At 38.0% G+C, this 14143-nt stretch overlaps 1 protein-coding gene across 3 annotated transcripts in view; it reads left to right on the forward strand.

Annotated features, from left to right (window-relative positions):
* Positions 1 to 14143, forward strand: part of dmap1 (DNA methyltransferase 1 associated protein 1) — a 48762-nt gene that overhangs the window by 24572 nt on the left and 10047 nt on the right. For all 3 annotated transcript variants that reach the window (XM_078218660.1, XM_078218657.1, XM_078218658.1), the window contains 4 exons: positions 1917 to 2084; positions 3373 to 3558; positions 6346 to 6417; positions 13572 to 13644. In XM_078218660.1, the coding sequence (XP_078074786.1) occupies positions 1917 to 2084; positions 3373 to 3558; positions 6346 to 6417; positions 13572 to 13644 (499 nt within the window). The remainder of the gene's footprint in view (positions 1 to 1916; positions 2085 to 3372; positions 3559 to 6345; positions 6418 to 13571; positions 13645 to 14143) is intronic.

Here is a 14143-nt window from a genome sequence, read left to right on the forward strand (position 1 = left end):
TCATCCATGCCATTTAGTGGCCGATACTTTTCTATTTCCCAACTCTGGGACTGTAAATCCTGACCATATTTCCTTGTTCTCTTGCTTAGCAATTCCCTAGGAAAAAGATGGTTGGATCAATAGAACTACCAATTTACCTCTTTCCCAAGAATGGATTCTCAACAGACTAGCTAGTAGTCTGACGTGAGGTAATAGGTTACAATGGTAATAGTTTTTAAAACGTTTTCTTTCCATACAAATTTGCTTTTCAAAGTAAAATAACTTCTTCACAAGGTCAACTGTAGCAGTCTTGGGTTAATTTATTTTAAGATATTGATTGATCTTTTTATATTGTTGCCTCTAGATTGCCATAAAAATCTTGAGTATACCAAGTGTCATGAATTTGTCCATAACGCACATCTGTAGTGCAGTTTTATAGCTCGATGCTTGTGCACGTAAACCCAAAAACACAGTTCAGCATAATGCAATTTGACTGCAATTCCCATAAATTATTTAGAAAACAAGAAAATACATCATTTACTTCATTATCTTTCACCACTTATTTCCAAACTCCTTTAATGGGCAGGACTTTCTGCATTTCCTGCCATGTGTTTGGCGGAGGCAGTCCGTCATTAGCCAGTGAAGGGATCTTCTAGTCCCACCACTGTCAACAGGGTTTCCTGTTTTACGTACTCCCTACCACCAGAAAACCCACGGTGGGAGTTCGCTGTTAGTAGGACTAGAAGATCCCACCAGCAGGAACTGCTAGAAAATTCCGGCCTATGACTCTGATTCACTGTGAGGAATGCCAGGGGAGACATACTTGCTATTGCATTGCTCTCTTTATTCTACAAGTACATCTCACTGCAAATATGACACACAGCAGGCAGTTGCTGTATCCCTTACACCCTTATTTATATTCGGCAAGTGGCCTTTTTATTTGTTGATGGAATGTGAGCTTCTGTGTCAAGGCCAGCATTTGTTGCCCAACACTAATCGACTTTGAGAAGGTGATGATGAACCACTTTCTTGAACTGCAGTCCGAGGTTTTCACCCAGCAATAATGAAGAAGCAGCAGTCTATTTCCAAATCAGGAAGTTGTGTGACTTAGAACTTGTAGGTGATGGTAAATGCCTGCTGCCAGTGTTTTTCTTGGCAGCTAATATTGTGGGTTTGGAAGGTGCTGTGGAAGGAACCTTGATGAGGTGCTGCTGTGCATCTTGTAGACAATACAGACTGCAGTCACAGTGTCCAGGTTGTAAAGGGAGTGAATGTTTAAGGTGGCGGATGGGGTATCAATAAAGTGGGCAGCTTTATCCTGGATGGTATTGAGGTTCTTGAGTGTTGTAACTGCTGTCATCTTAACAAGCAGAGTATTCCATCACATTACTGGCTATGCTTTGTAGTTAATTAGTGGGCCGACCTTGGGGAGTTAATCACCACAGAATACCCACCTTCTGATCTGCTCTTGTAGCCACTGTATTGATGTGCTGGTCCAGTTAAGCTTCTGGTCAATGGTGACTCCCAGATGTTGGAAGGTGGGGAATTCAATGATGCTAATGCTGTTGAATGAGAGGGGGTGGTTATATTCTGTCTTATCCTGAGATGGGCATTGATCTTTGTGTGTTGCAAATGTTACATGCCACTTACCAGCCCAAAGTTGAATGTTGTCCAGGTCTTGCTGCGTGCAGCATGGACTGTTTTGTGGTGTATCTAGGAGTAGGGAATGCCATCTGGTCCATAACTTATTCTCCACTAGCACGAAATACGGGTCAGAAAAGACCATCAGGCCTATCACTGCTTGCTCAATTCATGAAATGGATTTTGTGTGCTAATTTCTGGGCTGTTTGTTTATGCCAGATAAGCACTAAATGCGCCAAATGTTTATGTAAAGTTGCTTATTTTTTCCTTTAATCTTGCAACTTTATGTTTTACAGAAACGTTCAGTAGAAGATCTGAAAGAACGGTATTATAGTATTTGTGCCAAATTAACAAAGATTCGTGCCCCACCTGGTTCTGATCCCAAACTCTCCGTGTTTGACGCTGGGCACGAGAGACGAAGAAAAGAACAGCTTGAAAGACTGTACAACAGAACACCAGAACAGGTAGGAGTGTTTCTACTCAAAGTAGAATAGCTGGAAAGAAAGAAATCTACCATTGCTGGGACTGACAGAGGAACAGAAAGTCTTGAAAATACAAAGCAGATCTGAACCAAAAAGAGGAGTAAATGTTTCAAGTGTCAGTTTTTAGAAATAGACTTTTACCTAGTCAAAGTCTGAGTGCACTTGTGTAGTGAATGTGTATGCTTTTCTATACTGTTAAGATGCTTTCTTAAAAAGCCCATTTTACAGATGCCTATCTGTAATACATTTAATTCTGTTCTGACCAAAAATCTCCATTCTCACTGTGGTGATAAGTATTCTAACTCGAAAGGAATATTAGCAAGTTTATTCTAGCTGACATTTCTCTACAGGTGTCCAGTTATACAGTGAATACTCCCAGCATTGGTCAAATGGGAGGTGTTTTTGTGTGTGTCCGTGTGGATTCGGGGGCATGTATAATAGCACAGAATTAGAAGAGCATTGGCCCAAGATGTAGAATTGAGTGAGATTGCAGAAAAATGGAGCAAAGTGACAGAGATTTCTAAATTGGATTTGAAGTTAAACATGGATATAAGAGGATAAAGTAAGCAAATGCGCAAAATAATGTACATGTATTTTGTTGCTGCACATGGATATACAATACATAGAAACATGGGAGTACTGAATTGCCCCGGAGCACAGAAATGATCAGAGATAGATCAATTATTTCTGGTTAAACATTGCTTTAGAGAGGGCAGTGCAGAATAATAGTTTTGAGTTTTCAAAGTAGCTGTTGGATGGTTTGAATTACAAATTTTCTTTTGATGGTGATAGGAGCACTGACAAAGGCCAAGATCATCTAAAGTATTCAATTTTTGCACTGTTAGACAGAATTAAGTGTGACAGTTGCTCTTATCCTTGGACCAGGAAGCCAGAGTTAATACTCCTGATCATAAATATAATTGGGTAATTGTTGCATGAGGACAAGGTTGTGCTCATTTGTGATTATTCCTGTAATGGTCCACCAGTACCCACTGTTCAAATGGACATGAAGAATAGTCATGTGTAAGTTATCATGGAGGAGTTGTTGGTTGTGGAACTCTAAGCCTATTTCCATGGAGGTGATAAGATTACATTTAAGTGTGTGTGTGTTAGAAAAATCCGTGTGAAAATGAGTGCCGCCTTTTCTCGCATTCCAGCAAACAACTCGAGAGAAAAATGAGCGCAGTTGATCTGGGGGGGGGTGTTATACACCTTTCCCACTAGGTGTCAGCATTGTTTGCTGTAACATTTAGCTGTCTTTTGCTGAAAGGTGACTGAAGAGGAGTACTTGATACAAGAATTGAGAAAAATTGAAATGAGAAAAAAAGAAAGAGAAAAGAAAACACAAGATTTGCAGAAACTGATCACGGCTGCAGACAATACCACAGAAATGCGTCGAGCAGAACGCAAGGCAGCAAAAAAGAAACTGCCACAGAAAAAAGAAACAGAAAAGCCAGTAAGTGCCTATATATGTGTTGGATTTTTTGTTTAGAGAAAGTACATGCCATAATAGAATATTTGGGCATTTTATATTGCGCTTTTTTGGGCTTATAACTTTCTTGTGCCAGTATAAACCTGTTTTGACCTGGAAAAAATGTAAAGCAAAAGGAATTAAATTGAAATCCTTGTGCTTTTTAACGCAGTTGTTTAAACCTGATACTGATCCGCTTCTGCTAGTATCTACTTTTAATACGCCTCGTCCGCTGGCATGGTTCCAGGTAATTCAGTGGCATTTAATGACTTCAGACAGGATTGCTACAAGTCTAAGTGACAGATTCATTGCTCTTATGTTTAAAATTACAGCACTACTTTCAACATCGCTGCTTCAGTCAGTATTGAATGCCTGAATCACAACACCACTGCGATTTTAGGACTCAAATTAAGCACAAGTCCCGTAATTTTGCTATATTGCATCAAGTTCATGGCCAACCTAGTCCGATATCTTGATACGTAGATCAGCAGACATCTAGGTGAGCAGAATAAAAAGCTCACTTAACCTGTCATCAGCAGAGAGAGAGGATGGCATCATGAAGGCAGATTCTAGCCACGACAATTGTGTCGGGTGCTGATTTCTATGTCCAGCCATCAATAGAATGCAGACCTGACAGGATCAGATAGAGCCTTCAAATCCTGAGAGATGGCACCGTAAAGCTTTTGAAAGCCGATTGCCATCATTCTCTCAAAGCTAGCCCCATGGCCTTTTATGGCCAGTCATCAAAACTTTGGTTCAGATGCCTCTTTGTCAGTGAGTACAACTGCAGATGTTCATGATTGGTTAATGCGGCATTGTTTCAAACATTCTTGGTCCTTCATGCCAGAACTACATGTGTCTTTGCATCTTAAGCAGTCAGAAATTTCAGGCCCTGAGTCTATTGTAGTTCAATAATTTAGCTCACGTTTTCAACTTTAGAACATGATTAACTTCAGAAGTAAATTCAAAGTTCTAATTTTTTGTATTCAACAGTAAATCATGGTATCGCAAAATCATATCTCCAGATTACGTTTTTCGTTTCTTCTGAAATTGTTTTACCACTACAGTTAATCTTACTAAAAAGCATCTGTTCATGATTTTATATTCTAAATGCTTTTTTATGGACTGAAGGAAGAATTGTCAGCTGAGACAGATGGAAGAGAAGTATCTAATAATCGCAATGATAATCTATTGATTAAACTGTCTAGGGAGAAGAAATTAGCAGCTTTACAATGTAACAACTGACCAACCCCTTACTCGCACTCCATTGTTGCTGACTGTTCACCACCTATCATTTGAGCTGCTGGCTTCCAATATCCATTGATGTTTTTAAGCATTTAGCCATCACTAACAGCGAAAACCAGAATTTCAACTTTATATAGACTGAATATTCAAAATAAAATTAAGTTGTCTAAGGCCCATCATTAGGTTTGCAAGCTGTCTGCAGCAAAGGTGTCATTGTCATTTTGTATGCTTGGCCCGATCCAGAATGCTGGCACTTGGCGCATTCATAGCGGTTTACAGCATGGAAACAGGCTCTTTGGCCCAACTTGTCCATGCTGCCCAGTTACTGCCATTAAGCTAGTCCTAATTGCCCATATTTGGCCCATATCCTTCTAAACCCGTCTTACCCATGTAACTGTCTAAGTGCTTTTTAAAAGACAAAATTGTACCCGCCTCTACTACTGACTCTGGCAGCTAAATAAAGTTAAACATTTTCATACTTATATTTGCTGCTCTGCAGCATCTGTTATCTCTCAACTTGAAATTTGTATCAACATTTGGAGTAAAATTAATGCACTGAGTCTATCTTGAGCATTTAGTTCAGGTTTTTGTCACAAGCTGGAGCATTGTTTAAACTTTTTTTATTCAGAATGGAGAATACTTGATTGCAGCTAGTACTTATAAAACTTCTGATCCATTAAAGTGCAGCTATTTTTTTAAAGAATAAACTGAGGCATGACATGGCCCATTGATTTTACTTGAAATAGTTAATAGATTCCTAGGAAACGTGAGCCCATAGAAGGTAAAACTGTCTATGAACATCTATATATTGCATATAATGTTATGATGGCACTGACTTGATGTTACATTTCTACTTTAGAGTTGTAATGTTGAACTAACTCTAGAAATGGATTGTACAAAAGTAGATCAGCATTCTCAAGTTCTACACTGTTTCAATGCTACACTGAAAATCATGCAAGTCATTTCCCATAGATTACAGCTAGCTGCAAGTATTTTGGTAACCTAGGGATTTTGGACTCTGCTTGTAATAAAGGAAATCTTTCTCTTATTTACTATGAAGATTTCTGTAAGATAGAGTTAATTGTATTTGACACTCCATAAGTCATGAAGCATATAGCATTTTAACATGAGACAAACAATTAACACATACTGCTGCATTTTTGAAGGTCTGAATAGAATTGCTACCAGAGATTTTTGTGGCTAGCTAATCAAAAACGAATTAGTGATTGCTGTATTGACTAGAAGTTTCAGTTGACTGTGTGTATAATATTTTTTCTGTTGCATCTGTAACCAAAAGATAATTAACTGCTATGCTTATAAACCCTGAGGAGAGAAGTGAAATACTTTGTTATATAGAAGTATTTTTTACATTTAATGAATACCTACAGATCAGTCTTAACTTCCTAGCCTTGACTGTCCTGTCTTACCGTATGGTGTGGTATCCAGAATTGGTTTTCCTTATATCCACACAATTCCCTAGTTGTCATGCTTCTGTATCAACATATTCTGCCTGCTCCTGTTTTACAGGCTGTACCGGAGACAGCAGGCATCAAATTTCCAGACTTCAAATCTGCAGGTGTCACATTACGAAGTCAAAGGGTAAGATTTTAAAAAAAAATTATTTAATTTATATTTTGAGGGGGAATAAATGTGAAAATGGTATCATACAAGTTTGTTTTAATGTTTTAGTGTTGAGAATTCGTATGATTAGCTTATTGGATTTGTTCAAATACAAATGGGCGGCACGGTAGCACAGTGGTTAGCACTGCTGCTTCACAGCTCCAGGGACCCGGGTTCGATTCCCGGCTCGGGTCACTGTCTGTGTGGAGTTTGCACATTCTCCTCGTGTTTGCGTGGGTTTCCTCCGGGTGCTCCGGTTTCCTCCCACAGTCCAAAGATGTGCGGGTTAGGTTGATTGGCCAGGTTAAAAATTGCCCCTTAGAGTCCTGGGATGCATAGGTTAGAGGGATTAGCGGGTAAATATGTGGGGTAGGGCCTGGGTGGGATTGTGGTCGGTGCAGACTCGATGGGCCGAATGGCCTCCTTCTGCACTGTAGGGTTTCTATGATTCTATGACTTGGCTTCCTTCCTTAAACCACGTTCAGTTTCTCAGAGGATAGTTATTTTGCTGCTTCAAATGATTGTTAATTTATCAAAAACTTATTGCGTATCGTAAATTTAAAATGCAGATTTTCAATGCGTCGAAGTGTTTTCCCCGAAAGACCAAAATCAATAGGTAGGTCACTACATGTCCCAGTAATCCACTATGTTGAGAAGACCTGGTCTCAGGCTTTCATCAGGCTTTGTTTGGTGTCTGTCCTATCCATTGACACGGTGGTAAAGTAGGAACAAAAACAAACACTGATGGTTGAAATTTTAAACAGAGTTTCTTGAGCATGTTTTCTAGACTCATAAAGTTGAGATGCGATAATTTAAGTGAGGCAAGATACCCCATTGACGCAGGGAAGAGTAATGTAAATCAGACAGAGCCAGTCAGAGAGAGCATCCATAACAGAACCTTTTTCTCTACTTCCCACATCTAAATCTTGTCCAAATAAGCACAGGCATTGACAAAATAAAACAAATAATAACTTTTTCTATAACCTCAGAATGGTGTCAATCAATCAATGCAAACACTCTACTTGCACGTGGTAAAATAGAACCCCTGTTGAACTAATTCATTTGTGACTCTTGAAGCTCAGCCAAACATTCATAATGAGCCAATTTGGTGAAAATCCATGTCTGGCCATCTGTCTCTGTTGATTATGAATGCTTCACTGGTCTCCAAGACTTACAAATGGATTAGCTCACCAGGGGTTCTATTTTGATAGATGGAAGTGGAGTGTTTGCTTTGGTCATTTGATATCTTTGAGGTGATCAGAAGTTTTCCCTTGTTCTGTTTCTCAATATCTGTATGTTTATTTGGACTGGGGCAAAGTCACAGAGAACTGAGACGAGCCTTCTAACTATCCTGCCTCTACACTTGTTCACCTCCGTGACTATTGCTGATCTGTTTCTGGAGTCGGCGGGCCTGACTTAATCCCACCCCTATCTGCTCGGAGCAAAAATTGTGTGTGATGGGCACTTTATATCGAGGCAAGTCAGGAAATTTGAGCTACTCGCCTTGATGGTGACAATCCAGCCCAATGCCTCCTGTGGTGGAAAGATGCAGTAATCCAAATGCTTTGATATGATAACCTGTTCCATTGAAAGATTGGCCCCAGTTCAAAATATAAGCCATTTATTATGCAGTCAATAGTACAGCTTTGGCAATTGCTCTTAAATTGAGGTGATGATTTTCTGACACCTACGGAGGAAAGTCTTGGACTATTGATAAGTGCGAACCAAGTACCTCGGTGATATTTCAACTGCTTTAATTGGTCCTGTATGGACACCTCTCCATGATCTCAATCTTGAAGTGGTTTGAAATCACAAACGGCCATCCGGCCTCACCAATTTACAGTTTGAAATGTCAATGGAAACCAAGAATAGTGAAGAAATGCGTTGGATTGAAAAGGTGCAAAACATGGTGGATCACTCAGTTGAATCATTTAATTCAGAGTCAAATGTAGTTAAAAATGTAAGCTTTGTTAGGAAATATGGCTTCTAACCTTTCTTTAAAAAGCTTATTTGAGCAGAACAAACACCAGGACTCACCCATCACCATGCACCCATTTTGTTGTCCAGTATATCTAATACACTGCAGAGATTTCTAGCAAAATACATTTTTCAAAAGCAGTTGCTATGATAGAAACTTTAATATTTAATTGCAATTTCTGGAGTCAGAAATTTGGGGAATGATTTAGTAGTCCAGGAATTAACCACAAAAAAACACCGAAAAATCACTTGATTTGCACCTCTGGAGGCAAAAGCAGTGATTATCCGAGGCTCCACTTAGTTCATGTTATGGGTGAGGTCCCATGAAAGGTTATAAAATTCAGCATGGTTTTGTTTTAAAAGTGGCCCAATAGTGCCAAAAGTCTCAATTTAGTTTTGCCCCAATTCACCCATCGATGAATCAAACATATGGACCTTGAGGCTAGATTTTCTAATAAGTCGACCAGACTGAGGCAGGTGGAACACAGTAATCACAGTTGACGTAACTGCTTCTGGCATCAAGAACAACAGTACTTTGCATTTTTGGGGGGGTTTTTTGTGATTAGGGCCAACTTTCTGGTTGGACTCTGTCACTAACCTGGTCTTAACAAATACTATGTTTTTTCATTCTAATCTTGGCAGTGTCGGGGCTAGGGGTAATGAGGGAATATTGTTCAGTGAATTCGTTAGAGGTAACTAGTCAGCATTTGACCATGAAGCACGATTGATTACAGTGCGGCTGTCCTAGTGTTCAGTTCCTTTCTCTTTTTCCTAAAGTAAACTGACATCTTACTGATATCCTTAAAGTGCATTACCTAACTGCTTGAAGCATAATGGCAGGGTGGAAGCTGTTAGTGAGATATGTAAACTGTGATTATCAAAGGCTCAGTTTGATGGTCATGTGTTAGAACAATCAGCCCCCCCCCCCCCCCCCCAACCCCATGCATCTGATTTGTTGTGAGGTGGGGAAAAGGTCTGTTCTCTTCGTGCTGATGAGATTATCGGATTTGATTGTCATGAAATTATAATTTACATCAATTCCAACAATGCTTGAATGCATGTTATTTTGGTGATTCTGAATGGTTGCCTTGGTAATCCAACAAAAAAAAAGTTCCTATTTAAGCTAAAGTTGTTCCATGCCTCAATAATGTGCAGGACTAATTTATTAAAGGCTGCATAGTACCAACAGCCAAAATGTATTTTAATTTGTATCATTACCAACATTTTATGATTTATATCACCGACATAAAACTCATCTGAAAACTCACCCATGTCAGTTTATTTGTCTTCAAGACCGATGAGTGTAGATTGGACTGTATGCAAAATTTATTTCATCAAAATGAAGAGTATATTACTCAAGTATTTTTAATAATGCATTAGCTCTTATAGGTTAACATGTTGCAATTTGTTTGCTGAGATGACTTTAAAGAAACGATCATCCAGTTGAAATATCAAATATTCCGAGGAATGATTCTCAAAAGGACGCCTTAAATAACCAAAGTTTTTGTTCCGAATTTAAAATTTTTCCCAGGTTCTTTAAATTTTATTTTTCAAGCTATCCAATTATGACCTTTTTCATTATTTAAGGGAATTTTTGATTTCCCTTTTTTTTTGATTAGCAATGATCAAACCAGCATGTTATAACATTGGTAAATGTGGGCCACAAAAGTAAATACACGTTTGCTGTAGAAAGATTATCTTTGCTAGTGATAGAGAGTAATCATCATGGAAGAATGATTGTAGATGAGTTTCACTAATCCAGCCCCAAGTGCTGGCATACATGAACTGATCTTGAACTTGTTCTAGCAACCAAAGTTGCTCAGAAATTATTAATGAATTATATGACCCTTTCTGCTTGAATTGTCAGATGACCGCATTATCTGTATAGATTTTTCTCAAAATATACATTTATCATAAAATTTGTAAAAGTATATTCCAAAGAATTAAAAATAACAGTACAATGGAATTTGACTTTTCTCCAAACAGCATTTTGGTTGCTCTCTTTCCCTGCTGCAGTCACTTTAGAGAGGGAAAGTATAACTGTGGCTCATGAGATTTAAAAATCTTCCAGCATTTCAGACTTTTAAAAAATGAGCAGCTCCCTCTCTCTTGGATCCTGGCAGATTGCCTGTATCTGAGAGTTTCAAGGACACCTTTGAAGCCCATCCCCATGGCAAGCTGAATCACATGGACCATGTATTCAAGTAGAAATGTTGATTAGCTATTGTTGAGATTCCAATTCTCCTTTTATCTTGGAAGTAAATAGACAGTTCAAAGCATTACTGCTAACAACTTGACATTCCTAACATCGTCCTGGGATTTTGGAAACTGGCAGGCTAACCATTGTAAACACAGATGCTGCTGCCAGTGTCTCCTCCCTTCCATTTTTAACATGTCATCCAACCTATTGTGGGCAGAATTCGGAAAAGGTTACAACTCTCAAGTCCCAAAATATAGCAAAGTTATAAAACCTCAGATTTGTAACGGTATAAGTATAAATAATGCTAGCTGTGGAATCTAAAAACTGTGGAGGAAAATCATTAACTTACTACATAAGTTGAATACGCATCTGAAACAGGATTTTTTAAAGATGTAAATGAATAGTGACAGTGGTATTTTTTAACATATAATATATAAAATGAATCACTAGTAAAATGTCATGCAGTGTTAGTGACTATGGTAAATCAGTCATCGCTTTGAAAATCAAAGGCATTAATGTTGCTGCTTCAGATTACTTTTTAATGTGTATCTGTTTTCGTTTCTTTCGAAGCTATATTTTTGAGACATTTCAGTTCCATAACAATGACAAATTCTCTGTTTGTTGCCTAAACCAGCAGTTTTGCAGTTATATTGAAGAAGCAAAAGAACTCGAAGTTTATTTTAAACTGTCCTGGCTTTGTTGTTTGGTGCAATTCAATTAGATTTTAACCGTAGCCAGTAAATGCTGTGACAAAGGACTTGTTGAATATTCAGTTCAGTAATAATGCTGGAAGATGGTTGTCTTGACTGTCTGTATTGTGGTTAAAATGTAACTGTATAATTCATATAGCCCTGTTGTATTTCAAAACTTGCCTTGTATGATTAACATGGTAACTATGCATTCTTATGTGCTCTGAATATTCTAATAATATGTCCTGTTATTTAATTCTTAATACATGTGACATTCTGATTAATATATTTGGTACCTAATAGACATTCAAATTACAAGCTACCTCAAAACCAAATTTGAATTGAAAGGGGGAAATTGCTAACTAACACCAGTACTGGTATTTGGCGAGTATTTTATTTTCTGATTTGTACCCTCATGATATTTTCATACTTGTGTGATTATGTCAATTACTGCCTACACCCAATTTCTACTGTTTAAGCCACTGAAAGTTATTTTGGGTGCTAATGGTGCATTAGCAAATCATCCTTTCATACCTGGTGGTTTTAAGGAGAATTCTAAATGAGGAGAGGGAGGTGTAATGGTTTGTGGGGGGAATTCTGAAGGTTTGAAGGCTGCCAATGGTAGGACAAAAGAGGATGGGATGTACAAGAGGCTAGAGTCGGGAATGGAAAATTCTTGGCAAAGTGGGGGGGTGGGATCATCAGAAAGCTGGAGCTAGGTAAGAATGAGGCTTTGAAGAAATTTAAACTCAAGGGTAAGAATTTTAAATTGGAGGAGTTGTAAGACAGGAGCCAACATAAAGCAGCAAGAACTTCAACATTGTGTGATCAGGACTGTGTGAAGATACAAGCAACAAGAGTGTTAGGTGAACTGAACTTTGCGAAGCTTGGAGGATTATACTCCATCCTGAAAAGAATAGTAGAATCTGGACTTGCCAAAGATATGTATGAAGGTTTCGGCATCAGTTATGTTGAGATAGGGTGGAATTAATGTCATCTTGCAGTCTTAGAAATAGATGATCTTTGTATAATAGAGAAAATATAGGTTGAAAGTTCTGCTTGGAGTCAAGTCACCCCAATAGTTGAGGTCCATTAACTTAAGCAGCCACATAAAACCTTCAAAAGTAGCTTGAGATGGGTCATTGGGAATTAGATGGAATAGGGTCAAGGACGATAACTTTCTCAATGTTGAAGTAGAGGAAACCATACATTCCAATGCACTTCTGCACCAATTAGCTGTGTTAGTACATTCACTGAATTTACACAAATTAGCAACATTCTGAATTGCAACTAAGAAGAAAAAGGATTAAAAACGAAATTGGATTGACTCTTAAATGATTGAACGAGTTCAAGTCTCATGTGGCTGACCAAAATAGTCGTGTTTACAGATTTAACTCTCTGGTAGAAATACTATTGCTCTGATAGTGGAAGGTAGAGTTTGTGCAATTCTCATGTACCTCTTAGTACCAAAGGTCTTCCCTGACCCCTTGGTTAAAAACAGATGCATAGAGTAACCTGAAAAAGTTTGGCAAAGGAGAATACAAATGCAATGGCAGGGGAGATTATGAAATAAGGCTGAAACTAAATGCTTCATTTAAAAACAAAATGGGATATTTTTCACTTCACTCCTGATGCATATTAGGAACATATTAAGAAACTCTAATTTTCCTCCCCATCTGTTCATTTTAATGGATCTACAATGATGGTGATAATTTCCCAATACGCATTTCTGGCGTATGCTGAAAGGGACTGTCTCCACTTAAATACAGGGGGCAAAGCATTTCCATGTGCTTCTTTTTGTTAACCAAATGAAATTGTGGGTTACTCAAAGTTTTACCAGGGTTAGGATGGAAAAAGCAAAAAGGTAGCAAGTAAAAGACCAATATCCCAATCTTTAATTAGTCATCTGTCTGAATAGTTGGCAAGAGATTAATAGTTTTTTTAAAAATCAGTTTGCACTCATGCGTGATTATCTACATGCAACCTGGTTTGAAATATATTTTCTCAAAAAAAGACCCATCATATTTCCTGACCCTCCTTCATGCATTGATGTTGTGACTGTAAGTCACTCCATTATTGGACTGGATTTAAAACTGCTAGGATTAAAATAACTATATTTTTGAATGGGGAAAAAAAAGCAACTTCAAAGGAAACCTCTGGTTATTTGCCAGGTGAACAACCCGAGTGCATGTATTTCATTATTTCAGCAAGCCAATATTAATGAACCTGCTGTTGGATTGTTACTTTCTCTTGTTTTCTGTATTTAGATGAAACTGCCTAGCTCAGTTGGACAGAAAAAAATCAAAGCCATTGAACAGATGCTGACGGAGTTAGGAGTTGGTAAGCAAAGAAATGGATATCCTGATTATTTTATCGATTACCTTTTGCTATAAAAGTATGTGCAGATTGATCACTCTATCACTATGAATTTTGAACAATATATTACCAAGGAAATTGTGTCAGTGACTCTTTAATGTATAGGAAAGGAACACACTGAAACAAATTAAAGCACTTTGAGATATTTTCCAAAAATAAGAAATCGAGCTGTTTATGTTCAACACTTTTGAAGCTGCAGTAATCTTTTTGACATCGAAAAGGGCCTGGGTGAAATTTAAAATGGTAAGCAAACTATCTTTTCACATCTGGAATCTGGGTTAAATTCACTGCAGATTGATTGGGTGAAAGTCTTGTCTCTGCTCCTTTTTGGGTCCTATGTCAAACCAGCACAAGTGATGTCAATTCAGTTTCTAATGGCCATGGATTAACAGCACCAAACTGTGGATAATTTGACAATTCAATCAGTCACAAAGATGTAAGCAATAGAGAATTATACACTAAT

The sequence above is a fragment of the Mustelus asterias genome, chromosome 8 (assembly GCF_964213995.1).
Source record: "Mustelus asterias chromosome 8, sMusAst1.hap1.1, whole genome shotgun sequence".
Classification (NCBI taxonomy): Eukaryota; Metazoa; Chordata; class Chondrichthyes; order Carcharhiniformes; family Triakidae; genus Mustelus; species Mustelus asterias.